General features: G+C 42.0%; 1 protein-coding gene across 1 annotated transcript; it reads right to left on the reverse strand.

Moving 5' to 3' along the window:
* Positions 1–3157: 3157 nt before the first annotated feature.
* On the reverse strand, positions 3158–27365 carry LOC117482483 (E3 ubiquitin-protein ligase RNF38-like). Its single transcript, XM_034130572.1, is given in 14 exon segments — positions 3158–5720; positions 6179–6278; positions 6396–6517; positions 6797–6881; positions 7004–7107; positions 7215–7400; positions 8206–8289; positions 8291–8377; positions 8662–8823; positions 9523–9937; positions 10447–10649; positions 14614–14675; positions 25621–26289; positions 27256–27365. Coding segments are annotated over 13 exon segments (2271 nt in total). The 5' UTR covers positions 26219–26289; positions 27256–27365; the 3' UTR covers positions 3158–5657.
* Positions 27366–27743: the final 378 nt, after the last annotated feature.

A 27743-nucleotide genomic window follows, 5' to 3' on the forward strand; every position in this document is an offset into this window, starting at 1 on the left:
TGTTTGATTTTTATATTTGCTGTTGTAATTTATTGTCTTCCGTTTGCGATTGTAGAAATGTGTTATTTATTATTTGCATGTACAGCACTTTGGCTCGACCAAAAATCTTTTTAAAATGTGCTTTATAAATAAAACCTGATTTGATTTGAACAAAACATCCTCTCAGATTGTGACATTGCTACATTATTTTTTCCTTTAGATTTCTAATGGCCATTGTCCGTGTCACGTGATCGTCAACTTTCCCGGCGTGAAAAACCTTGGTAACATTAGCTAATGGTTACACAAGCCAACAAATCGTTATGACATCATAAAGTGGCCAAAATCTGATCAGCTCATTTTCAGACAGGTTTTTATATAAATGGATCAGGACAAAAAGTGAGAGAATCTTTTTTCCTGAAACTTTCAGAATCTCTTTACACAGAGGGGACACATGTTGATGTAGAGGAGACATGGAAAAGTGGATTTTGCACAATAGGTGACCTTTAATAATGTTTTCATTAGATCTAATCCGAATTTGCTGAAATTAAAGTACTGAATATGTAATTCAATGGTAGTAATAGTCTATCATTCAGTTTTAGATGCTCAATGGTGCCCTTCTCTTTTGCTTTACAGTCAGAAACCAGAGCTATAAGTGGACTGCTCCAGTGGCTTCACATCACATAATACAGTATAGCCTTATAATCAGCAGCAGCTGCCACGTCAGGAGCAAGTTATTACAGCCAACACGCCATCTAGTGGTCTCTTTGGGAATCCTAATTTGGTTTAAATTGAAACAGACTTTTCTCCACGCCTTTAGACCAGGGGTGGAAAAAGTACTCAAATCTTATACCTTAGTAAAATAGAAGTACCAAGGTTATGGAATACTCTGTTACAAGTAAAAGTCCTGCATACAAAATGTTACCCAGGTAAAAGTACAAAAGTTTTAGCAACACAATATACTTAAAATACCAAAAGTAGAAGTATTCATTATTCAGTTTTGGCCGTTGACAGAATAATATATATGTTATGTTTTGATTATAATTATTGATCATTAAAGTGTTATCAAAGCTGGTAAAGGCGCATCTACCTTTAATGGCTTTGTATACTGCAGGGTAGCTTGTGAATTTACTCCAGGTGGAACTAAAATCTGATTTAAGTGTTGATATTTCACATCATAAATCCAAATCTGCAAAGTAACTAAAGGTATTAAATAAATGTAGTGGTGTAAAAGCACAGGATTTACCTCTGAATTGTAGTAGAGTAGAAGTACAAAGTAGCATACAATGAGATACTCAAATAAAGTACAGGTACCTCAACATGTTACTTAAGTACAGTACTTAAGTGAATGTTCATAGTTACTTCCCACCACAGCCTATAGATGGTATAACATTCAGACACGTATTGATCCAGGGCTTGAAAAGAGCGTTATGGGATATAAACTGTATATATACACCATTGTGGATGCTTATGTGATGCACACAGAATGTCACATTTTAGCAGAGGCAGGCATTTTGACATTTTTTGATGTCAGCACAGATTTAATTTATCAGCTTGAGGACAAACAGCTGTGCCCCCTGTATGCACTGTGATCTGGCTTTCTTCGTTAACAGTGTTTTGTGGTATCTTAGAATACCACAAAACACAACACACACTGAGCCCATTTTCAACTTGTTCTTGATTTCTATCCCACATTTCCTGCAGCCAAAAGAGGACTACCATTTCCAAAACAGGAGAGATTAAAACAGTTTTCCAGTAACAGAATCTTCCTCACGTTGTCCCTCTGAACTCTGTGTCTGGATGTCAGCTCAAGTTTGTATGAATAAGGAAAAAGAGTGAGGGGGGAGTGGAGTCATAAACAAAGGAGTAAAACCTGCTGTCTGTGCAGATGGACAACAGATGCTGAACAGCTACTTGTTTAGGAGCTTTTATTCTGAAATTATTTGAGCTTCATGAAATATACCGTGCATTTCTCTGCTGTGAATTGCAAGTATTATAATAAACAATGTATTAATTCAAGTAATGGTAAATACAATTACGGGATTTTCTGCTTTGAATAACCATGACTACAGACCAAAGGTAGTTCTAAACATAGACTATTCATAAAAGTGTCTTAAAGGTCACCTTTTACACAAAATGCACTTTTTGATGAGTTACATTTAAAGCTACAGACCCAGAATCAGCACTTTTGGAACAGGGCTGGAATATAGGGGTATGAGGCATGGCTACAATGGGTGATCTGTTTGGTATTTTGAGCAAAACACTTCAGAGACATGTTTTGTATAGATATGGCCCTTCTTGGGAAGCCCACCACTGCTCTCTACTGGAGCTGCTGTCAATTGCAGGGTGAACAAGACTGACATTTAACTCACTCTAATGGTGTGTTTATTTTAGTTGGTTAAACTAGCAGGGACAACTTTGGCAGCAATAGACTGGTCTGATTTTATAGTTTAACGTCTTTTTTGGAAATATTGGCTACTTTTGGCCATTTCTGACTGAATCATCCCAACTTTCGATTTTATTTTAGGGAAGTTCCTGACAAGTTATCCAGACATCAATGGTCTCCATGGATCTGCCTGGGCTTAAGAATTGAGCTCTCAGAAAGAAGCTAAACTTCCAAAGGTGATTGTGAATTTATAGCTGGACCACCAGAGGGCCAGCTAGTGTAACTCAACGAGAGAGTAATGTCAAATGACAGTAAAATTGACCAATCATATCTTCCCTCTAAATGGGGGGGCTTTATTTTCGCGGACTTTATGACAAGTTCCGCCCGCTGTGAAGTGTATGCATGTGTGTTATAACAACGGGTGAAGCTAGGTATAAAAGTCACGGCTCGCCACTGCTAATTCAAAGCCACAGCTCAGACACAGGTAATGATAACGATTGTTTGGCTTGTCTCATAAACTGAATTAGGCATCTACTGAAATCACTCTTTGTAAAATATGTTGCACAAATGCAGACACAGCATAAAAAGCTAAAATATTCCTTACAAATAATCAAATTTCCGCAAGTTCTGATGTCTGTGCAACATTTAGGAACTTTCCTAGCATGCAAAGTGCCTCAAAACGTTCCCGTGTTAGCCTTGTGGTTAATAAAACAACACTGCCACCAAGTGGACAGTTATTACATTTAAAAAAAGAAAATAAGGAGTTGAGGAAAGAACTGGAAAACAACGTTATAGAAGAAGTTATACATTTATTATTGAACCAGCTTTTGAAATCCAAAAGATGGGATAAGGGATTAAAAAAAAATCATTGCACTACTTAATAAAGTATTACTAGTAATAACTCTCATACAAAATGTACAAATGTTTGTTAAAAATGTCATTATCATCATAACAGGCCTTCAAATCATTTGGTTACAAATATAATACAGAATGAAAACTACTATGACACCATTTTGATAGAGCTTCATAAAGTTTAAAAGTAAAAATATTCAAACAACCCAACAGCTTGCATGGAAAATATTAGCAACATGTATTGATGAGCACTAATCCTACTGCCTGCGCCATTTTCAGGAAATACATAAATAGTGGGACTGAGGTAATTGCTATTGTACCAAGCAACATAACAAAAAAAAAAACTGTCCAACACAAAACAATCCCAGGATGCACAGTCATAAATATGGCCTTTTACCCAAAAGAAGAAAAAAAAGAAGACGGACATCAAATGTAATTTCTCTCCATTACCTCGGATATAACATGACTTTATACACAAACAACTGCTTCTCTCTGGTTCTCCACTGAGAATGTTGATTTAAAAAACTAAACTGGGGTCTGAACGGATGTATTGGTCTGATGTGGACACATTGGATAGAGACGAGATGCAAAAGGAGAAAAGGCATCTCCATTGAAAGAGTGTGAATGTAAATATGTAAGGCTGCCATCTTGAAAGAAAACGCCGGTTGTGATGGGATAGAAACGGTTACATTAGAAATCCTTCTCTGTGCGTGAGGTGAATATGTTTTAACTTGCCTCGGCTTACAGTATGACATATTGTTGCTGTGGATGCGAGAGAATAATGTTCAGAATGCATTCAAATTCTTCTCAAACACACATGGGCTGCGGAAAAACTGATCAGTGGTTTCTTTACAATGAAGAAAGCGTGTAGGTCTTACATATTAAAGTGCTAAAGTGTCACAACCACCGTCTGGTGAAACAGTAGATTAAGCTATGACCTTATAAGTCTCTTCAAACATTGCATTAATATCTACCAACACTCACAGAAAGCTGCTTGAGTACCCAGACGGATATAGAAACATGTTCTCAAAGGCCTCAGTCCCGTAAGAAAGCTAGTAAACTCAGCATGTATGATGTCTTGGGGAAATCTGTAATTGATGAAGGTTATGCATTCAGCTCTGTAGGAAACTGCTTTGAGGGAAATCTACGGAAGCCCTCAAGCGCCATACTTCAAACATTCCATTTACCCGGTTTTCCAGTGACAATTGATCAGATTTCTCAAGTTATTTATGTCATTATCTCTACATAACAATGTTGTTTTCCTGAATGATTTTTAAAAAGATAAAATGTTTTCGAGATAATAAAATAGTTAATTTAAGATCACAAGAAAACATTTTCTCATGAATTGACATAATAGGCGTTATCTCAGGAAAACAACACGTGTTGTTTTTTTAGATAATTACATTTTTTGAGAGAAAAAAGTGGAATTAAATTGTTACCATGGGGAAATTTGGGTAATGAAAAATGTGGACGGATCCAACATATCCACCATGTATGGAAGTCCTAAAAGACCATGGTCTTTTAGGACTTCCATACATGGTGGATATGTTGGATCCGTTTCCTTCAGGTCAGCATAGTGTGCTTACCAAAGCCACCAGCTGTTACTTATTTGGGACAGGACAATGTGCCGACATCATGTGATTGGGTTTGAGTTGAAGAGGGGGTTCATGATAATGAGGGTAACAAAACGGAACAAAAAAGCATTGTTGACTTCCTGGAGGTTTTCCTTAGGTGTGATTTGTGAATCTCAGCCATAAACCGGTCTGAAGTTACAGGATTTAGGAAGTCGATGAACTGTATAAATATTAAAGGAAGAATAACACACTTCCACACAGAGCGAGAGAGCTTTGTCAGTGTGCAATTTCTTTGTTTAACCCCAAACGGAATACTTTCACACTGAGGAATGCACATACAGACATTAAAGATACAATGATGCTGTTCAACTGTCTTTATAATACCCCTAGTAGAAATGTGAATGCTCAATTATAACCAGATGAAATTGCCATACTCTTTGGACTGCCAATTCTCCCTTAATGTTTTGTTAGAACAACTCCCTTAAAAAGAGTGTTTTTTTCTGTCTTTTCACGCTCATATTGAGTATTACAAAAATACACATATATATATATATATGTCCACGTGACCATGCCACTGTTTGTGAGTTTCAAAGGCCATTCATAGAAAGGGGTGACCATGAGCAGAAGGCAGAGTAAGGGTGTAAGAGTCCAAAAACAGAAGGCCAAGGAAGTCCAGCGGTAAAGTGAGCCAGTAGAAGGTTTGCTGATCCCAGGATAACTGTGCAGTGTTTTTGGTGATAACGAGAGAAGGACTAAGGAGCACTGGTCCCCAGGTGTGTGGCAGAATGTGTGAGGGGAAGTGTATGAGAGTTCACTGATTGGTTGGTGCATCCAAAAGGGAGTGTGGGATTGTGAGTGTCGACATGAGGTCACTCAGAATCCCTCTGGACCTCAGAGGCATCGGCTCGACAGATAGGACATGTTCGGTTAGCCTGGAGGGGACCAGAAAGAAAAGGAGATGAGGGTTAATATACCTACAAAATGAATATATAACAGATGCTGTCAAATTCAGAGGAAGCGGTCAGCAGATTTAAAAGCCTGCTCACACCTTTATTGAAAAACAGCAAAACCTTTATGCAAAAAAGAAAATGGGGAACTTTGACAACTAGATTTGCACCATTGACCAATAGTTTCCAACATTCCAATAACGTACAAACAATCCAAAACAATCCCTGTCTTATATATTTTGTATATATATTTGAATACAAGTATGGTTTGCAGACAGTGTGAGACAGAAGTTGATGGTCCAAATACATCTTGAATGAACCGTGTCAAGGAATTTCCAACTGAATTCGTCGGACCACTTTCTGGAGTAACTAGGCTTTAAGGGTGCAGTGGAAAAACGCTGATAAATGGAATGATATCCAAACACCTAAATGTCTTTACTCACCTTAAGCCACTTGTCTACACACTTGGCGTGGAACTCGTGATTGCAGGGCAGGACCCTGAGGAGCTGGCGAGACTCAAAGTCACACATGCACACCACACACCTGGAAGACAAAGCAAGGTTGGAACTATTTAGAAAAACGTCTTTCATACCTCCCTAAACTTATAAACAACAACAAACACAGTTCTTACAATGCAGATGAAAGGAGGAAGGCACTCACATTGTTTGCTCAGACTGATGGTTGTTGGAGTTGAAGCGGTACGATGGAAGCTGTTCAATATCTGCTTTGGTCAGACCGCGGGGCTTTGCCTCCCCGAGACGCTCCGCCAGGTTCAGCAGGGCCTGGAGTTTTCACACAGAAACACAACGTTTAGAGGACAACGTTTGCAACAGTCAAATGATAATTGGCTAAACATGTGGAAGTTTAATAGAAGTTGAACATGACCTTTTGACATGTTTTTATACGTTTCTAGTTATTGTGCTTTTTATCTTGTTTTTAATGATTGTTTTATTATTTTACTCCCATTGTGTTATTCTATATTGTATTTGTTCCCTGTACAGCACTTTGGTCCACTGAGGTTGTGCTATATCAATAAATAAAGATTGAGATTGAAGTCTTACCTCATAGTTCTCCACCTCTCCGTCGTCTACGTCCAGCTCCAGATTGATAGTGGGGGCTATAGTGGGGGGCACAGGGAGCATGGACCTGGATGTGGTTGAAGACGGTGACACAAAAATTAGGAACATTTCATTTGTAACGCATCTTAGGGGTACTGAAAATGCCCCTTTGTAGTTCTAACAGTAACAGGAGGAAATGTTAAGACTTACAGGAAGTATGGCAGGAAGCTGGGGTGGTAGGGGGACGGGGGCACCGCCTGCTGGGAGCGGTAACGCCGGCTGGTGAATCGACGAGGCATAAAATGTGGATAGGGCTGTGAAAGGTGGGATAAAGACAATCAATTATATTTATTTTCATCAACTATCAAACATTTCCAAGGTACCCAAAGGCTAATGAGGTCCTGGTTATTAATGCACTCACCACTGTGAAGAGCTCCTGCGACAGGGGGTCGTGGTGCGAGAGGAACTGGAGCGGTGTGGAGGGGGGCAGGGTGGGAGGGGGCTGGTGGTGATGGTGGTGGTGGTGATGGTGTGCGTAGCTGAAGCCCCCGCCCACTGAAAGCTGCTCTCCCAGAAGCTCAACCTCGTTTTCAATCCTCTGTAAGGGCTGAGGAACAACACAGCACAGTGTTAATGGTGACAAACGGAACAAAAACAGGGCCAAACTAACTGAAATAATAAAATATGAATACTATATTATCTGATAGAAGAACTTCAATGAGTTATAAAATGTACATAAATTGATTCGAATAGTTTTTTGACTATTTTTGAAAGAAGTAGAAAAAGGGCTTATTAAGTAGACCGCATGAACATCCATCAACTCTCCTGACAGTCCAGGAGATGGCGCTGTTCAACAATAGTTTCCCCAATTTATCCCTTTTTTGTTTTTCACATGCAGCCTAGTGTTGAAGATTTAAATAACAGAATCATGATTTAATAATCGGATTAGATCAAATGTCATTTAACAAAGAAATTCAGGTCAGCCTAATCAACTGGGGTTAACGTCTTCTTCTGTGGTAAAAAAGGAGGACTCCCAATTCAGAAGTTTTATTCATTACAGCCATTTTATATAGATAAATACTTTTGAGACATAATACCTGGCTCTCACAAAAACAATCTTAAACTACTGTTAAACTTTATAAATAAAAAACGAGATCTAAAACTACAATTAAATAAAACCTAATTATTATATACAAATATTTTAACCTTGGTTTGCGAGTAGTTTTGTAGGGTATTCAAACATAATCAGTACAGCAGATTTAAAAATATGATACTATCATTTATGGGTATTACAGTAACTGCATAATGGCTTCCTGTATGCATGCCAAAGCCCTCATATTGCCTTGTTTGAGCACAGAACACTGCGAAAATTAATGAAAGTAAACTATTATAAAAACCCATCATTTACGTACCGATCGTGGCTGCTGCGTCTGGAAAGGCAGGAACTGTGCGGGTGTGGGGAGGTGGGGCGGGTGGTGAGCGAGGTGGGGGGGGGTGGGGAAGCAGGAACTGGGGGTCACCGGACAGCAGCGAGGGGAAGGCATAGGGCATCGGCAAATGTTGCATTGAACACGCCTGTAGCATCTGAGAAACAAAGGTAAGAAGAAAAAGACATAAGAGAAACATTCAATGCATGTTTTCCAATGTGGGTGTAATTCCATATGTCACCATAAGGTGGCAGCCAAGACCTGGAATATTAACAAGCCACTTTAAACAGGAAATATTCTGCAGGTCTTTTTACTTTTAACCCACTTTGCTTTTGAGCATTTTGTTTTTTCCGTGGTTAAAGTGTAAGAGACTGCAAAGCACAGAGTGTCCCTTCTTAGGAACAAACAAGCCCACACACTCCGACAGACTGTTCCTCTCACCGGGTGGTAGTGTTGTCCAGTGCTGAAGACCACGCTGCAGGCGGGGACTTGTTGAGAGGAGCAGGTAGGGGGCAGGTGCTGGCCGCTACACAGGGGCGCTGCCAGACTGTGCGGGGGGACGGGGTTCACCGTGTAGGAGACCGGGAGACTGGCCTGCTGCAGCTGGGGAGGGAACACACCAGTTCATATGCAGACACGCACACAGGATTTCTTACAGCGGTTATACTCATGATTATATTGGCTAAAATAATAACCATTCGAAATATTATGCTGATAGTCTCAAAAGTATGGTTGAACTCCAAAATGGCGATAAGACATACTGGAATAACTTAACGTTCATTTTTTTTTTTAAACTGATATTTCCATTGCATTAAAAATAGGACAAACTTGTTTTTTGTAACATCCTCAAATGAAATACAAATCCTAAGGTCCCACTAATAAAATAAGTATAAATAAAAATGGTGTGAGTCTGCTCTTTCTTACATGAGAATTGTTATATTTGTCAATATGTTCTACTTTTCTACCATGATAAACTATTTCATGGGCATATTCATTTTACCCGATAAAATATATATATTTTTTTAAATTGCAATAAACCTTAAACTGTATTTTTACTCAAAGGTCTCGAGAGCACCTTTAAACGGTTTGGTCTACTAAATAGTTTTTGAACCATGACTTTTTAATGTTTTTTTTAATCAATTTGAATGACTAAGTGTTTTATTCTGTGTGTGGTTTATTGTCCTCTCTTTCTATAACGCTGATGTGTCTTTACCAGGTCCTTTTTGAGATTGAAACCTGTGTTAATGAGATTATCTATATAAATAAAGCATCACAACTAAATAAATCCCATCTAAGACTGACCTGTTCATGGAGGTCCATGACCATGGCTCCTTGCTGCTGCTGGGCTGCGTGATGGTGCTGCTGATGATGCTGCTGCTGATGATGCTGCTGCTGATGATGCTGCTGCTGCTGCTGATGGTGGTGGTAAGGGTGATGATGGTGGGCAGCAGGGTGCAGTAGTCGTGGTAGGGTGGGAGGGTGGAAAGCTCGGGGCTCCTCCAGGCCCACGGCCCCCCCCCCGGCTGTGGGAGGCTGACTGTAGACGCTAGGCGTGTGTGTCGTGTACGTCTGGTGTGTGGGGGGGTGGTGGTGGTAGTTCTCATCCTGGTGCTCGGATGGCGACAGGCGAGGGGCGGGGCCTTGGGTGGAGTGGTGGTGGGGAGGCAGGTGACGGGGGGGTCTGGAGAGACGGCCGCGCTGACGCCTAGCTGGCGGGCTAGGGGGGGGGGGGGGGGGGGGGGGAAGAGAGAGAGTGACAGTGTTACATTGGGAAGCTCAGTTAAAGTCCTTGACATATCCTAGACATACAGCGTTGTACGTGTTAGGTTGAACACTATACATCAAGATGGCGGAGCGGGGCTCTGGAGCATGATCCAGCGTCTGGCCTTTTCATCTCCGTTAAAAGAAAGATCGAAGAGATTCAGCGACAGATGTTTGACACAGAAGAGTAGTTGGTTTTATTAGCGTCTTAAAGACACAATGGTATGTTTAGTTTGTGGTTTTCTGTCTATATTTTCTTTTTGTATTTTTTTTCCGCTTGCAACTGGTAGACATTAATACATACATTTATATCAACAGTTTCGACATAGAATTGCTCAGCTATTGCATTTACTGCTTATGTCTTGTACCAGATAAAACACCATAAGTGAAGTGCGTACACATTTGAACTTTATTGGAAGTGGGCGTAACTTGGGAGTGGAACCGTACGTCAACAAGAGGACTTACCTGCGTCTGAGCCGAGCGGGGGTGAGGCATCTCTCTTGGTGGTAGTGCGCGTGGGGGTGAGGCTGTCTCCGACTTGGGGGTCCTGACTCCCAGGGGCGGATAGGGGGAGATGGGGTGGTTGGTGGGGGAACGGCTGAGGTTAGCTGTTCCAGGACAGACTGACTGGACAGCCTCTGGCGCTTTGGACTGGGGCTTTCCTCGCTCTGAAGAAGGAGGGAGGAGGAAAGAAAGTGGGATGAGTGTTGTGGTTAGTGACCCATAGCACTCGAATCTAATCAATTTCACTATGCTGCGCAGGCCTACAATCCATACTGCTGCATGGACATTAAGTTCCTTTGTGACTCATGGCATTTCCTGTATGGTCCACAGTGAGCGTCTGTGTGAAAGAGAGCATATTACACCAGCAGCACTCTGAGGCCTTCAGGGTACAAAGTCACTTCCTCTTGGAGTGAGGAAATGCAAGACAAGCACTCACAGGCCCATGTGCGAGTCATACAGAACACTCCCTCAGCAAATACTTTTTCTTGGAGACAAAACAAAAAAAGGCAGTGACACACGGACTCAAAAAGTGAGATAGCTGAACATGTAGTCACCCAGGTTTAGACTGACTAAAGAGTTATCATAAACTCTGCTTCATTCCCACCAACTCATCTGTGAGTCACTTTTCTTCGCAGCAGTGACTCACACTTGGCACTCTGTGAGGCAAGAACACACACGTTTGCTCATGTGTCAGTTGTTAGTCATTCCACACACACACACACAGTGATAGCTAACAGGAAACAGCTGGAGAGCGGGCTGTAGAAATACACAGTTATGGAAACGCCCGCAGACATGCGCAAATTCACATTTACACATGGGCAGCTGCCTCTGTTTGAGTTCTACAGCCCATAAAGAACAATACCTTGTGAAGCTTCTGAAGAGGCAGATGCTGCTAAACAAAATGTTTTTGGACTGTTGGCAAAACAACACTGTACACTAACGGCTGTATCGCTCACTAGCACTGGATGTGACCTGAGCTTGAGCAGCTGATGGGAAAGACAAACAATAACAATGACTTCATTAAGACCTGACCAGATGACTGCATGATGAGAGGCCAGGAAAGAAGGACGGACAATGGAAGAAAAAGGGATGAAAGAGGGGGGAAGCTTGGTGGCGCCACCAGAGCCTGAATAATGGAACATATTTTCGGTCACAATGAGAGTCAAACACCCCTATATTGAGTTTAATGTTTAAACTGCCCTTAAACTGTTAGGAATATGTTTCGAAAAGTATTTATTTGGGTGGGGAGGGGGGGGTAATTTGATGTATGAATCGGTTTTATGATGTGGAATAGAATGATAACTTCCTAAATCTATTTTTAAATACACGTCTTTCTATAAAATGACCTTGATATTGCTACTGATGGACAGTAATACTACAAAGTCAAAGTGAGCATTATTAAAAAAATAAATAAAAAAAAAGGGTTTTGTTTTGAGTCCAGATTTTTTTGGCCAATTTCTTGTAATAAATATTTTTTGGAAACAAAAAGGCAACTCACCTGAGCCCTATACTTCTTAAACTTGAATACAAATTGAGAAGTAGTCAAAACTTTTTAGGTAAAAATAGGTAATTTGTGCAAGTTGGCATAAATAATTGTTGCCTGTGTGTACATTACACAAATACACACTCTGCCTGCACGCCATCATTTGCCTTTAATATGGCACAGTGAACAGGAGATCCTAATCATCATCCCTATGTATTGAAACCGGAATGGATTTTGCATACATATTTAGGTAAATGAAACAAATATTCAGATACGAGTATAATAAATAGATCTATAATGCATGTTCTGATCAAAAGTTAAATGAATGGCAGGCACACTCTATCTATGCCCATTTCTACACAGGCTGGAGGGTACCAGCGACATGCCCCCACCCCCAAACCTCTCCGTTCCTCTAGACAACACCCACCCCCCTTCTCCTACGACCCTACACCCCACAACCTCTGCACCAGCCCCGACACCAACACCCTTGGGACATCTACTGTGCCCATTTTCATATCTAAGCCAGCCTCCTCCCTCCCGAGCCTGACATATTCCCTCCTCTCACACACACACACACACACACACACAACCCTCCTCCTCCCATCCCCCCCCCTTTCCTTCCATCAGATAAGATGAACCCCTCTTCCTCCCTCCCCCTTTTTCCTCCGTATGTCCTGTCCTGTCCTGTCCGAGACCCCAAGACAAAAAGTTATTCGACGGGACACACAGAAACAAACACACACTCTGTCCTAACACATGCAGACTATCGGCCATTAGTATGAAAGTTTGATGGGCTTGTCTACCCGCGTTAGTGGGAGGGGGGGCGGTGTCAGACAAAGGAGTGTGTGTGTGTGTGTGTGTGTGTCCTCAAGCAATATGCCTTATGTTCTAACACAGTGCTTGTTGTGAACATATACACACACGTCCAACCACATTTTCACTAATGCTAGAAAAATAAAGAAAAAAAACATGCTGACTCTTCCAGGCTCAAAACACACACACAAACAACAAACAGACACACAGTGACTCAGGGTACTGCCCAGAAACATTGTGCTCTATTACAGCACATTCTGCAGTGCTCAGTGAGGAGACCACACACACACACACCCCATTCCTTTGACTGGGTCCACATTCAGCATACACACACACCATCCTGAGTACAGACACACCCTGCCGTGTTCTAGTGCGCCATGTCCACATTTGGGATGTGCATGTACATGTACACACTCGCAGTAACTGTGGCCAGCAGCTGTTGTGGCTTCGCTGTCAGTGCTGAGAACCAAAATAAAGAGCAGGCCCTCGGAGTGCATGCAAACACTCGCAGGAGAAAGTGAGCCCGGGGTCTCTTTTTGCTCACATTTAGAAAAATTGCACCGTGAATGTGAAGACGGAGCAAATATGGTCATTTACTTCTTTACAGATTCATTAATATTTGCTTCCACTCAAACACTTCTCCCCACCCCCACTTATTTTCTTTCCATCAACAAGATTTCAAAGCCCATTTTGTTTCCTCTGCCACTGTTCCTCCCTCCTTTTCCTTCCCTCACTCCAACCCAGTCCCACAGCTGGAGGTGAAATCATTAGCAATACCCCCTCCCTGTTTTTCAACCCTCCCTCCCATCCTCCCTTCCTTCCCTCTTCCTCCAAGCTTTCTGCAACACCTTCCTCAGCATCCTGCCTCCCCTCTTCTCCTCGTCACCCGTTTGCTGCTTCATCTGCCTGCTTTTCAACACAGGGCCTTGACTTGTGACCATGACTCATTTACTGAAGAACACTTGGGTTTTCAATTATAATTATATTAACAACATGACCATTTTTGTAAAAACTGCTATCATTGACATGGCAATATTGCTAGCATAGTCAGCTCCTACAATTTCATTAAGAATAAAAAAAAAAACTATTGTGTGGCGTAGTATTGAGAGCACAATTTCACATGGAGAATTTGTGTCAACAACAAACAAACTTTTTTTTGTTTGTTTTTCAAGAAGGTAAAAGCATATACAGAAGAAACCAAAGAGCATTGACATACTGAACAACATCAGCCAGTAATCCTCTGAGCCAGAATAGCTCAAATTCCACTGGAAAAACAGACATACCTTCTAAGCTTCAACGTAAGAGCTTGTGCCTCTTCGGGGGGTGCCAACACTTAACCATAAACTTTATAGTTTACTTTCTCCGTCTTTATATGTAGATATGACTTTTCTCCGTTAATCTCCGTCACGTTGTTTCCATAGCAACAACAACTTCCTGTCAACAGCGCTAACTCCTTCAAAATAAAAGCATGTCCATAAAAAATAGGAAGCCAAGCCAAATTACACTTAAAACATATACAACTGCAATGAAAGTAACAAACATAATGCAATATCCTTTTAAATTTCACAAAGAACACAAATTGGGTTACATTAACAAATAACTATAAAACAACAATACTGTAGAATAACAAAATTAATGCAGTGAATAAACCGAAATACATGTGTTGAAGCGGTTCGCCGCTGATTACTACGCACCCCCCCCCCCCCGGCACGGGCCGAATATCCGAATATTCGCTGCTGATTACTACCGAATATCCGGAGCCCGAAAAATGGTATTCGGGACAGCCCTAGTATGGTGTAACATAAATAATGTCGAAGGTGCTTACAGCTTACCTTATCACTCTCGTCTCCATATGCATGATCTGGATGGCAGTGGTAGGACCCTCCAGAGGCTCCTACAGAGGGGGAAAGCAGAATACAACACAAGGTCACACAGGGAGACAACAATATGGCTACAATCTGTTAAGTCTGGCGTTTATTATGTACACTCCTATTTATTATGTTACTTGAATTAATTAATTATTCCTATGGAGAATTTTAGCTTGGGGTGTCAAATTTACATATTTTAATGTTCAAAAAAGGTCTTTTTCTCATACTGCCTGTGCTGCAGCACCTCTTTTCACCCTCTGTCTGAAACCAGAGCCCTGTCTGCTCTGATTGGTGAGCTGGCCGGCTATGTTCTGATTGGTCAAACACTTAGAAATGTCCCGCTCAGTAGCCTATCAAGTACCATCCAAACCATTTACATGCACCATAACCTATACAACACAAGAAAGGGAAAACCCAAAATAGAATAAAAAAAAAAAAGGAACCCTTTAAGATATTTTATTTAAAAATACATCAAGACATTCACTAGTTAGAATGCCTTAAGATCAATACTTACAGAAAATATAGGATTTATCACTAATCTGCCACACTGATACAATATTGCCAACAACACTGGCAAACATCTCAATGGTTTTTTTCTAAATGTTATTTCTATTTTTCGATTCGGGCCTCATCCAATGTGTATCTGGCATAAAAACAAGGCCAATATATAAAGTCCCTTTTTCTAAACATTCCCCAATTTGTATAAACAAGCATACAATGTCTGGTCCTGTTCTGCGTGAGTGTGAATTCTGTTGACTGGCCTGAGCTGTTCCATCAATGTATCATTTGAAATACAGAATACAAAAACATGTTGTTAATACCTATTGTTGAAATAGATCGCACCATTTATACCCAAGCACTATGGCGAGACTCCTGTGTATCTACATACAGTACGTTTAATCCTTTTGTTGTTTATTGTTCTCGTGGATTTAATACACAGCGGCAAAAACACAATGACAACATGTTTGTGCGGAGGGATGCTGACCATGTGTAGTGCTCAGAAGTGACTGAAACGCATATGGTGTGCCATCAGATCAGAGGATGTAGGTTCTCACACACACACAGAACAAACACAGTAATCCTGGATTACAGAAGCTTTAGGATGATACCGCTAAGACTTTTACTCTTTTGTTTTTCCACAATCCTTTCATCTTTTTATTGTATTTTCTATTTTATGCTAGCTTTTTGTTTCCCCCTTTGTCGTGGGCACATCTTTAGCCGGGGACGTCCCCACCACAGATGGAGGCAGTGGTGTACATATACCAAGGGTAAGCGATCCCAAGGGCACTCCAGATAAGGCTACCTTAACATTAGAGATGAAGCAAGCTGAAGTAGAAGGGAAAAGATGCCGAAAAAGCCTTTTTTTTTTTTTATAAAAAGGAGTTTGTTTGTGGTATTTCTCCCGCTCACGGCCTCCCTCTTTGAAGAAAATGTGATTGACAACAAAGAAGAGATGGGGGAGAAAGACAGGGAAAGAAGAGGCAGGCACAGTGAGGTTTTCACAACTGATCCATGAACAAATTCCTCTCCAATCCCGAGAGCAAGGCAAAATAAATGGAATTGAAAAGGCTGAGTTAAGTAAAGCTTACATTAGTATAGTGAAAACCGACTAAAAGGCTATATATATATATATATATATATATATATATATATATATATATATATATATATATATATATATATATATATAGCCTTTTAGTCGGTATATATATAGTATATAGTATATATATATATATATATATATATATATATATATATATATATATATATATTATATATATATATATATATATATATATATATATATATATACCGAGATGGTTTGAGACGGAGTGCTGGTGAGGCATTCATGGGACTCTCCGCTCTTGTGTAAAACACTCATTCACCGGTCACAATAGGCAAAAATCCAGCTTCCTCCCTGAATATGGTCTCACTTGCACATTGTCAGAGTTCGGTAAATGGAGTCAGAGACGAGTCATTCAGTCGGAGTCACTCTATAGAGCACAAGACAGAGGCTGCAGGACAGGTTTCAAAATGTGCGGATGACATCGTGTCCACTGTTGGACGAACAGACTGCACACTCGCAGTTTAGTTTCAACACTTTAGGGCCTCCAGGAAAGTGGAATAGTAGGATGACAGTATGGATTTTAATGTGTGAACACAGTTATTCCCTCTCATAACATCCAGGCCGTTTAAAAAAAAATGATAATATAGGCAATTTTCCTGAATATTATAACCCATTTACCGACCCTAAACATAAATCACAAACTATCTCATCAAGGTAGATAGCGGGGACTTAACGGGGCCCTGTTATGCTCATTTTCAGGTTCATATTTGTATGTAGTGCCTCTACTGTGACATGTTTCCATGCTTTCATGTTCAAAAAAGCTCTTTATTTTTCTCATACTGCCTGTGCTGCAGCACTTCTTTTCACCCTCTGTCTGAAACCAGAGCCCAGTGTGCTCTGATTGGTTAGCTGGCTGACTCGGTTGTGATTGATAAACGGCTTAAAGATGTCCCGCCTCTTAGTCAATCATGTTCAATGTGTTGGAGCGCTGGCCAATAGACGTGCGAGAGTGATGTCACTATGTCGCAGAAGTTAACAAAGTCAAATCGAGGCGTTTCAGGCCTTTAATCGAATACATGTATATCCAAAATGTACATGTATTAATTGAACTATCATAAGCCTTATGCTTCATATGTTTGTTATGGACAAGTTTCATGGACAGTAACAATTTCAAGACTCCTACCCTTTATTGGACCATTTATAGTGAAATTGTATGACTTCCCTACGCATGTTGGAGAAGAACACATTGATAGACGTTGTGTACGTGCTTTAAGAAAACTACTGCGACCACAAGAGTGAAAAGCAAAACGTAGTTAAAATGAGATGGTGTCCTTTATAAAGAGAGGTGTGATGTGAGAAGGAATCCTTTTAACTGGACGGTTCGAGAGTAATTCTACGCGAAAAACACTTCCCATAATCTGCTAAATGAACGACAATAACAGAAGAAAGAAATGTGTGATAAACATTTCTATCTTCACATCGGGTGCGTTTCACTTCTCTTATTTTTAATTTCCTCGCTACTCGGTCTCGGTATCACCGGAAGTTGATTTGTCTGTGCCATCTTGAGTAGCGTCCCAGTGGCCTTATTTGTGCCGGAGGACCGAGGATCGAGGAGCGATAACGGAGGAGCGATAATCGAGGAACTACCAGACCATCCTCCGGTGAAATCCTCACACATTCGCCCCGCCCCCTTACTGTGTATCGCTCACTGATTGGACGATGCAGCGCATGCACTGATCTGGCTGTCGTCAGACGATCAGCTGTGCGGCGTCATCACAAACGGACGTCGCTTCACGTGACGCTCCGGAGGAAAGGACGTCCCATTGCTCTTAAAACTCATTTCCCTGCTTCTCGTGGTTTCCTTGCGTCTCTCCATGCTTCCCTGGTGGGAGGGACTAGTCGCAGGGAAACGACGCAAGTGAGGGACGCAAGGAATCCATTTAACCGAAGTGAAACACACCCATAGCCGTGCAAGTCCACCACAATACACAATCACAATCCTTCTGACGCAAGCAGTAGCCTGTAGAATAAAAGAGGATGTCTCTGAAAGAGGGTCAAAGACAAGACCAGGAGCACAACCGTGATGGGAGGTGAGGATGCAGGGGGGGGGGGGGGGGGGGAGAGAAACGACAGGGGAAGAGAATGTGGGGGGACAAGGAGAGGGAAAGTGGCGGTACAGAAGAAGAGGATGGAAATGCACATAAAAGGGGTGAGAGCAGTGAGGAGGAAAGGGAGATGGGAAAAGATAAAGAGTGGAGAGGAGAAAAAACATAAGGAAGGCGAGTGGAGGGGGGAGAGAAGGCGAGGGAGTGAGGGTGGGGGTTGTGGCTTCCCCTCTTGACTGCTATTGATTTTCTGTAAGCCTCAGAGTGCATCAGCTATTTCTATCCATTTCCTCCACCTCTCCCTCCCTTTCTCATCCCTCTATCTCTCTTTCTACCCCCCCTGCACTCAGCCCAGACACCCTCCCTCACACATCCTCCTCCTGCTCCTCCTCACACTCTCCATCACTTCATCACCACCCCTCCCTGCCACCGATCTATTTCCCTATCTGCCGGCCTGTCTCCCTCTTCCCCCGTATATCTGGCAGCATCCACATTTCCCTGCTATCCCTATCGCACCATCTCCGCCCATGATCTCCATCACCCTCGGTCTGTCGCAATCTCCTATAAAACTTCCCTTCTTGTGTCAAAGCAGAAGAAACACAGGGGGAAGTGGGTGGAATAAAAGCTGTGTGGATAGATAAGATGATAGATAAGTGACAGGCCCTCTTAACAAATCATGAGGAACAAATAGGGGGAATTGGACAGAACGCTGTGTCGACTGCTGCAGAACGTGTACCAGTTTACATTAAAAAAAGTAATTTTAGCCAGGCATATGTGTAACACACACACACCTCTCACATCACCCCGCCTCCTGAACACATGTCACAGCACACTTCACACCCTATCGCTAAAGCAGAGTCGAGTAACAAGCTGGCGCACGGGCTTAAAATAGGCAGGGTGTAGCGTCTGCCCAGCCATTACCTGGCTAGCACGGCTTCACACGGGCCTGATGGCAAACGTGAATGTGTACGGGCAGAAATAGGACTAATTCTCTCTGACAATACATTGTCCTCCTCCAGCTATTTAGTGTTCTCATTACCTTCCTCTCTGTTCTGCAACTGCTCCTCTCAAGCCAACACGTCCCGCGGAAAAGGCGCAGGTACACGCAAAATACTTGACCGTGGAGTTAAAATGCGCATGGGCAGCTTTGAAAATAAATTAATTAAAATGTAACCCTAAAAAGAAAAGTACATAAAATTGGCAAATAAATGCAATACCTTCTGCTTCCTTGAACAACCAATCACAGCTGGATGAAACACACAGCATTGCAAATACACAGGATATGCAGTTGAGAGGTTAAAGATACCCAGAAACCCTTTCTTTGCATCTCTTCCTGAGAAAGTTGCACGTAACCATTACTTATTTGCATTATGATACTTTTCTATTGATTCATCTGCCGATTGTTTTTTTAGATAAATTGGTTAGTCAAATAGCAGACAATGGCCATCGAAAGCATCCAAGTGACATCTTTAATTGTCTTGGAAGTCCATAACCCAAAGAAATTACACGATTATGTTGTCAAATATAGAAAAGCAAGAATTCTCAATATTCAAGACATGGAATACAGTGTCATTTTAGCTTAAAAAAAATGTATTTAATGATAACTCGATTAAGAAAATAGTTGGCAGAAATGTCTGTCAAACCACTAGTTATTGTATTCCAACAATCATTGCAGGTGTACTCGCCAATGATCAATTGAGATATGTTTATCTTGGGCTTGTTTTAATGATGTCGTTTCAACCTGACCTGGGAATCTTTGACTTAGTGTTTCTCAAAGCCTTATGGAACGCCAAAAGAACATGTTCAGTCGGTGACCTTTACTTAAACAAAATGCAGCAGTTCATCTTTGGAAATGTAAAAAACAGCTGAATATTCTCAGATACAGGGGATCGTTAAAGACAGAATGTGTGTAAGGGTGCAACATAAAGACTCATAGTGGCAGTATCAGTGCTGATATCTTGTCGTTACAATTTTGGTCACAGAACTGAGAAGCGGTGCAGCGAGACACTTGCTAATCCTAACACGCTGGCAGGCATATAAAACACTGATACATCAACAACAACAAAAAAAAAAATCATACTTTGATTTAGAAAAACGATTTGGAAAGTAGCCTATAGCATGTTATCTAGTTCTCAATACACATACAATTTCACCGCCAATAAACTGTTTATACATGTTACTACGGTGACTTAATTCCCTATGTATGCATACATTTCTGACGCTCCTGTTCCTCCTTCCAGCCCACCCAGGCGGCAACTAAACAAGGCCTGCCTACACACACAGAGTCAGAAGAGGTACATTAAAGTACACATACTCTCTCACTCATCCTTCTGTCCTCAAAGTCCTCCCCCCCTCCCTTCTTATTCCCCAGTGAGGACAGATGCCAGCTGAGAGGGAGTGTTATAGGCAAAGGAAGTAATGGGACAGAAAGGCAGAGTCTCACTTATTTTCTACGATCGTAAATATCAGCACTATCATCACAAGTCAGCCATCAACTCAGTGAAACAATATGAGGAGGCGCTTCTGTGAAGAAATGCGCTTTTCTGTGTCTTTGGGGAAACTAATGCACAATTTATAACCGCACAATGGATGGCATGTGAAAAATGTCTTCCTTAAAATTATTATTTGAATGTCTGTATTAGGAGAACATTCTTTCCTTAGGTATTCTTCAAAATGAGTTGAATAAGCGATTACAGATACTGGCTGTATCAGGCCAATAATGACAAAAATAGGTTACGATTTATTTAGATTAATACAATAATAAAGACAACATTGGACTACAAAACAGACCAAATACCTCAATCTACACAGACTTGCAGTGGGGTATTCACTTCATGTGCCAACTCACTTTGCATCACTGTTACAACAAAAGGCAGGAAGAGGAGGAAGCGGTGGAAATGGGGAAGGAGACAGACATGTTGAAATGACAAGAAGACGCAAACAAAGTGTTGAGACACAGAATTACTGCAAATGACGCTGGAGATTAAAAATGCAAGAAGAAAGAAACAGTGAATGTGTTATCTCTAATATTCTGTCTGTCAGCAGGACAACGATTACGAAAAAAATAACTGGCCCAACTCTGAAAAAACTTAAGGGAAGGAAGTAGCACGGGCCAAAAAAGAACCCAGAATCTAAATCTGGGTGGCTGTGGCTCAGTGGATAGTGTGCTGGACTTCGAATCAGGGGATAGCAAGTTCGAGTCCCACTGCAGTCAGCATCTCGTTGTGTCCCTGGGCAAGACACTTCACCTCAAATTGCTCCTGTGGGGATTGTCCACAGTGCTGAATGTATGCAAGTCGCTTTGGATAAAGGAGTCTAACAAGTGACATGTAATGTAAAAATCAGTGCATCTGTGCTGCCTTCGTGTGTTGACAGAATAATCTAAAAATGAGTTCCCGCCTTTAATTAATGGTAACGAGTAAGACTAGTTGGAACAACAACTTAGAAAGAGGTAACCAAGTTCTTTTTAGAATCCATGTCGTTTCCATTTTACAACTTTAAGAGACAGCTAACACACATATGGTGGCCTAAGACGTACTCCTTCTAATCTGAACTACATCCAGTGGAACCACAGTCTTGCACCCTTATCACAACCAAACGACACCAGCAAGACATTCACAGTTGGATGATTCCAGTTACATCAGCAGATACACATTAATGGATTCCACCATACTTTGACTAATAGCAACTCTTGGCTCCAACCACTGACCTCCCCATCGACCAGGCCTCCATCTGCTCCTAGCCAATCATTTTCATCTTTCTCCTTCCAGGCACAGTATCCACACCTCCTCCAAGGTTGCACACTTAAACTGATGTCTGTGAGGCATGCCTTCTCTGAGCCATGCTTACAATAACGCTCCTGTGTCCCTTCAACAGTCAGCCCTTTTCCATGAGCTTGTTCACATCCTCCTTTCTGTATTCCTCCTCTAATCATCTCTCCCTTTCCTCCTTCCTCATCCTCCCCTTGCACCTGACCTTCCTGAATGTCAGGCACTGCAATTTCTCCAAACGATAACTCTTATAACAGGAAAATCCAACACATTCATTCTTTTGAAGGAGTCTCTCTGCTTCCATTTCATTTTTTCAACGTATTCTCCCTAAAGCAACATAAGTAGTGACATTTGGCTTCTTCTTTCCCACTTGTTTTACAAAACCAGATCAGAGCTACAAATGTCAGATTGGTGCATCCCAAAAAAAAGCCAATACATTGAGTGTAATGCTGATTTGAGGTCACTGTCCTCCACCCCCGAGATATTCTCTTGCTGACCAAAGTGACTGCTTTGTTAGTTATTTGGAGTGACGGAGTAGCGGGGAACCCCTGCTACTCGGTCGAACCAAGTGAATGAGTTTCTCTACAAACCGAAAAAGGGGTTGCCCAGGCGACAAGACAAAGGAAAGTAACAAAAACATGTTTCCACTTCAGCTCGAGACACAAGAACGGAGATGATAGGAGTGGAGTGCAGGGCTAAAGGTAGAGTGGCAGGAGTGTCTGCCCCTCTGCTGCTTTGGGCAATCCATTAAAACGATCCCTCCATTAGGCAAATGGGAGGGAGGAGGCCAGAGAAAATGGACCGGAGGGGTACAGAAAGGGTTGACTGAACTAAAGGGGAGGGAGAGATGAATGTCTAAAAGAGAGGACAGGCTGTGACAGAGGCAGGTCAGAGTCAGGATAGGATATCAGCTGCTACAGAGGATGTTTTTTACCCAGACGGACCAATTTGGCAGCAGTTTTAAGCATTTGGTTGGAACTTAAGCTTAAGTACTTCTGCTATGCTTCACTTTTGCACCTTGAGTCTAAATTTTGCAGACGCGGGCTCTCAGGAGTCCTTTTACTTCCATGTTAACTTCCTAAAATGGTAAGCGAAGCCGTGTGAACAGCACATGAGATAGAATGTCAAAGACTATAGGAAAAAAAATGGGATCGCTACAAACTGTATAAAGCAAGCATGAAAGAACAAGGCACAAAAGAGGCCAGAAGATTTAGAATAGACTACTAGAGATTGAGAGGGAGGGGGGGGTTGAAGAGTACAAGATATCATTAGCTTTCATGCCCAACGCAGGTGACTAGCACGGGAAGAATGGACTAAGTATCTCTTCTTCTCTCTCCCACCAAGCAGAAGCCACTCTGGAAATGGGAGAGGGTCGAATAAAAGGTGTGTAGTGTTGGGGAAAACTCTGGCTGGCCAGCTGCTTCACTCGTGCAAAAGAATATTCAAATATAATTTAGCCCCGAGGTTTCCTCTGGCTAGGTTCATTAACAATGTAAATAGCACTCAAAAATAAAACACATTCATCTGTTTTTTTATTACAAAATAAAGCTTTACTTTTGAAGTGCTTCCAAGCTACCAAATTAGCTTTTTAATACGTTTGCTACACTTCGATTGAAATATAAATGTATGCACACACAGACATTAAATTATTTCCATATTATTATTATTCCTTTGTGTGCAGTGCCTTTTAAGGTCTAATTGAAATTAATCGAGATAATGAGCGAGTGCTGTAGAATCTCGAGCCGCTGCCTCACCCCTCTAGATCGAAATCCATTTGGATGGAAATACAATACAGTCATTCTTTCCATTGATTTGTGCTATCCTCCATGTCATAGCCAAGGTTTCTATGACAAAGTACGGGTCGTAGGTCACAGCAGACCGGGAACAAGTCTGCTGATGACTCCCCGTCTATGGTGATGCAGGCGGATTTGTATTTTTAGTCATTTTTGGAAAAATTATTTGTTTCAGTTTGTCTCCCTTTAAGCAACATTTCCTTCAAACCCAGCAAACCTAAAGCGAGACATACAACACACACAGCTAGACTACCTATAGGCTGGCAGTGCAAAAGAGGCCTTTGTTTGTTAATGTATGTTCAGCTGTTTTCCTTCTTACTCTCCCAGACAGGTAATTCCAGTCCCAATACTCAGTTGTTGAGTATCTTATGTAAACAAATGTAGACATTTGTGTCAGTACAGACACAGACTTGAGGAGTGTAGAGTATTGTTTTGTGTTTATACAAATTGCATTAGAATTATATACAAGAAAATAAAAACAGCTGTAGTGACGAAGCTACATCGTGAGTGGAATGTCTGGGTTCTTAGTCTATACATGTTAAGTTATTCCAACATGTATGCATAATCATTTAGTGGACGGTTTTAGGAAAGCAACTGTAAGAAATTCCTCTCAACCGATGCCTTTGATAAAGCCTTTACAATGTACACTACAAAAAAAACTGGTGTCATGATTTGCACGTGAATAAATGTAAAAAAAAAATGTCTTTCTTTGTGTTCTTTTCAATGTCTTTCATAAATAAATTACCACTTTCAAAAAAATATTCCCCAAAGCACAGCAGGACACAAATACCAGCCGAGCATTTTCCTAACCTGAGAAGCCTGTTAGTTATGCTGAAATAAAAGCTTTCCCATCGCCCCGCTGAATGTGAAACTCTAGCTGTGCTGTTTCTATGTGTGGCTTACTGCACTGCATTCACTGCGAGTGCCCTCACATGTATTCTCCACCCAGCACCGGTCCATGCACACCCTCACTAAGTTTTGCTTGGCAATGGAGCATAAATATCTAAATATAAAGTATGGCTTACCAAGACAGAAAAAAAACCCTATCTATGATTTGATGATTTGAAGTACTATGATTTTAGTTTGTGAGAACAAACCCCCATATCTAACAGCTATACAAGACTGTATGTAAAATAAACAAAGGTGTCACTACAGAAATGCAAGTCTTTTTTCCTTCCCAAATGTACAGGCCACAAATATGCCTTGGTTATCAAGCAGTCCTTTTTGAATCTATGCCTAGCTTTGACAAAGATTAGACAGTTCACACGGAAAGGCTTGTTACCTAGCTACATCAATATTTGTGTAGTAGACTTAAAGTAGACATGCCACTGTGCCTTAAGAAAGAGTATGGGGTTGACTCACAGCAGTTCAATAAGCTCCAGGCGACCCCCAGTCCCCACACCACAGACTGCTGTTGTTCCTTTACCTACTGTATGTGCGAGCTGCGTGCACCACATCCACACTGCAGCTCTCTGGCAGGCACATAAAACACCCCGTCTAATTAGAATACAACAAATGTGTTCACACATGCACAGGCACTTTTGTCATGCCAACCCCAGGACAGCCCCCTCCCTGTCTCTCATATTGCCTTTGAAAACATATTAAACACCTTGACTTCAATCACTTATTTAAAAGCCTAATAAAGTCAAATAAAACGTGTGATTCAACAACCAATCTTGGTCCAGGGTACACTAGCACACACACATTCAGTGACAATGACAAGTGGGGATATTTACCTTCCGCCGGGATGCGGTGCGCTCCGGGAACCGAAGAAAGCCTCTGAATGCCGGGAGAGGCGTTACTTCCTGGGGCTCTTGGCTGGTTCTCCGGGTGGTTGCTGTGAGCTCCAAGTGGTGCGCAACCGGCACCGTGCTGCTGTGGATGTAGTTGCTGCTGCTGCTGCTGCTGGTGGTGGTGGTGGTGATGGTTAGATCCCATGACTCCGCTGCCGGTTATTCCATTGCCGTTCCCACCGCCGTACTGCTGGTAATATCCGGAACGAGAACGCGATCGAGTCCTTGGGGGCTCCATGGCCATTTGGTGGGGGTGAAGCGGGTGGAAGAGAAAAGAGGAGGACGCGGCTGGGGACTGCGGCGGAGAGCCGTTGGTGGATCCGGGCTGTACAAAGCCCCTAGCGCCGCTGTGGCTGTAGCTGTAGCCCCCGAGTCCTCTGCCCCCCTCCGCGCCCCCGTACTCTGTTCGCTCCGCCGACTCCGCCGCCCCCGCCTCGTCGAATAAATCAGCCCCTTTAGGGACAGGCTCCGGGGTGGAGGGCAGCCGGGGGCAAACTCTGGGCTCAAGAGTCGTTGGCTGTCCAGCGGCTGCGATTGGCATTTCCTTACGGGGGGTTTCCTCTGCTTCTCTGTCTGCGTTTTTCCTCTCGGTTCCTCTCACTGAAGAAGTCACTGTTTGAAAATACAAAGTTGGAGAGTGGCTAAACTGAGCTATATCACCGTGTACACAAACACTGAATGTTCACCCCCCCCCCCCCAACTACTTTTTTTTAGTCAAGCATTTCTGTTTTGACTTTGAGGTAGCTACTTCCCCCAAGTTTGTCTAAGTAACGCGACTAAACACAGCGTGATTCCCCAAACTGGTTCAACCACTAACGTCAAACAGTGTTACCTATTCAAATATCTCCCATATTCACGCGTTTTCTTTACCGTAACAAAGTATGGGAAGTGGTTGGTGAATTAGATGTAAGATATAGCTATTCCTATTGAAAGTAACGACAAGTCTGCTGGTATACCGGCAACGTTTAGTTCATAACAACCGAGGAGAGCGTATGGCCATGGATCGCTAGCTCACGGCAAGCTAATGCATGCTAACGTAGTGCGCATAGCTTATTTTGGTAAACGCATTATCACGCCTATTCTAACCGAGAACAACCGCGTTAGCACACCCGGACGCTTTCTGAGAGCCGTATGAATCCCCGAACTGAGTTTAAGTCAACTTTGTCCACTTTAACCACCATTTAAACTTGTTTAGCCAGTCTGTGTAAGGTCGTTCACTAGCTTGGCAATCCAAATGAACCCCTCCTCCTCCGCCGACCGACACATAGAAAAAGCCCGTAGCTAGCCTCCCACGCCTCGAATCCCTTTAAATTGCTTGGTTAATAGAAACAAAACAAGAACGCTTTTTAAAAATAACTTATTTTGTTGACTGAGGGTGAACCGGTAAGGGTTTTCCAACTTAAAAGGGGCAAACAGCCAAGCGCACAGAGAAAATATAAAAAGTGGTCAACCTAAAATTACAAAGAAAGAAGCAGAGCTAAAATTAACACGATCTTAACGAATGACCCCGCCTCTGAGTATACCGCTGAAACTCGGTCCAATTTTCTTTGCCCTGAATCGTTTTTTACAACGACTTACCTTGTATGTGCTCTCCTCGTACTGTACTCCTGCCTCGGATCTGTCGATAATATGGTGAGCCCAGCGTGTGAGTGTATGCGAATATGTGTGTGTATGCGCCCAGTGTTCGCTTGGAGTCAGCGTGAAATGTGACAGACCGTCAACGCTCAAGTAGGATTTCACCAGCCATGTCCAATCGATACAAGAAAACCGAAACCGTCTGTAGTGGTTTCTCAGCATATACCTCTCCCAAACGCTCAGCGAAAACAAAAGAACACGAAACTATATTTAAAAGTGTCGATTATGTTTTGTTTTCATTAACGTTAAGGTATAACGGCGAGTTTACCGGTACTATCAATTGTTTGTGGATCGGTAATCGATTATGTCTCCTTTTAAATCAGAAGCTGCGGATAGCAGAGAGGCAGGCTAAAAGGGGCTTTAAATTATTTATTTACAAATACCAAGCCTTGCCTTCCCATTGCAGCTGTTTCTTCTGGAGCCGCAAGTTC

The sequence above is a fragment of the Trematomus bernacchii genome, unplaced genomic scaffold (genome assembly GCF_902827165.1).
Source record: "Trematomus bernacchii unplaced genomic scaffold, fTreBer1.1, whole genome shotgun sequence".
NCBI lineage: Eukaryota > Metazoa > Chordata > Actinopteri > Perciformes > Nototheniidae > Trematomus > Trematomus bernacchii.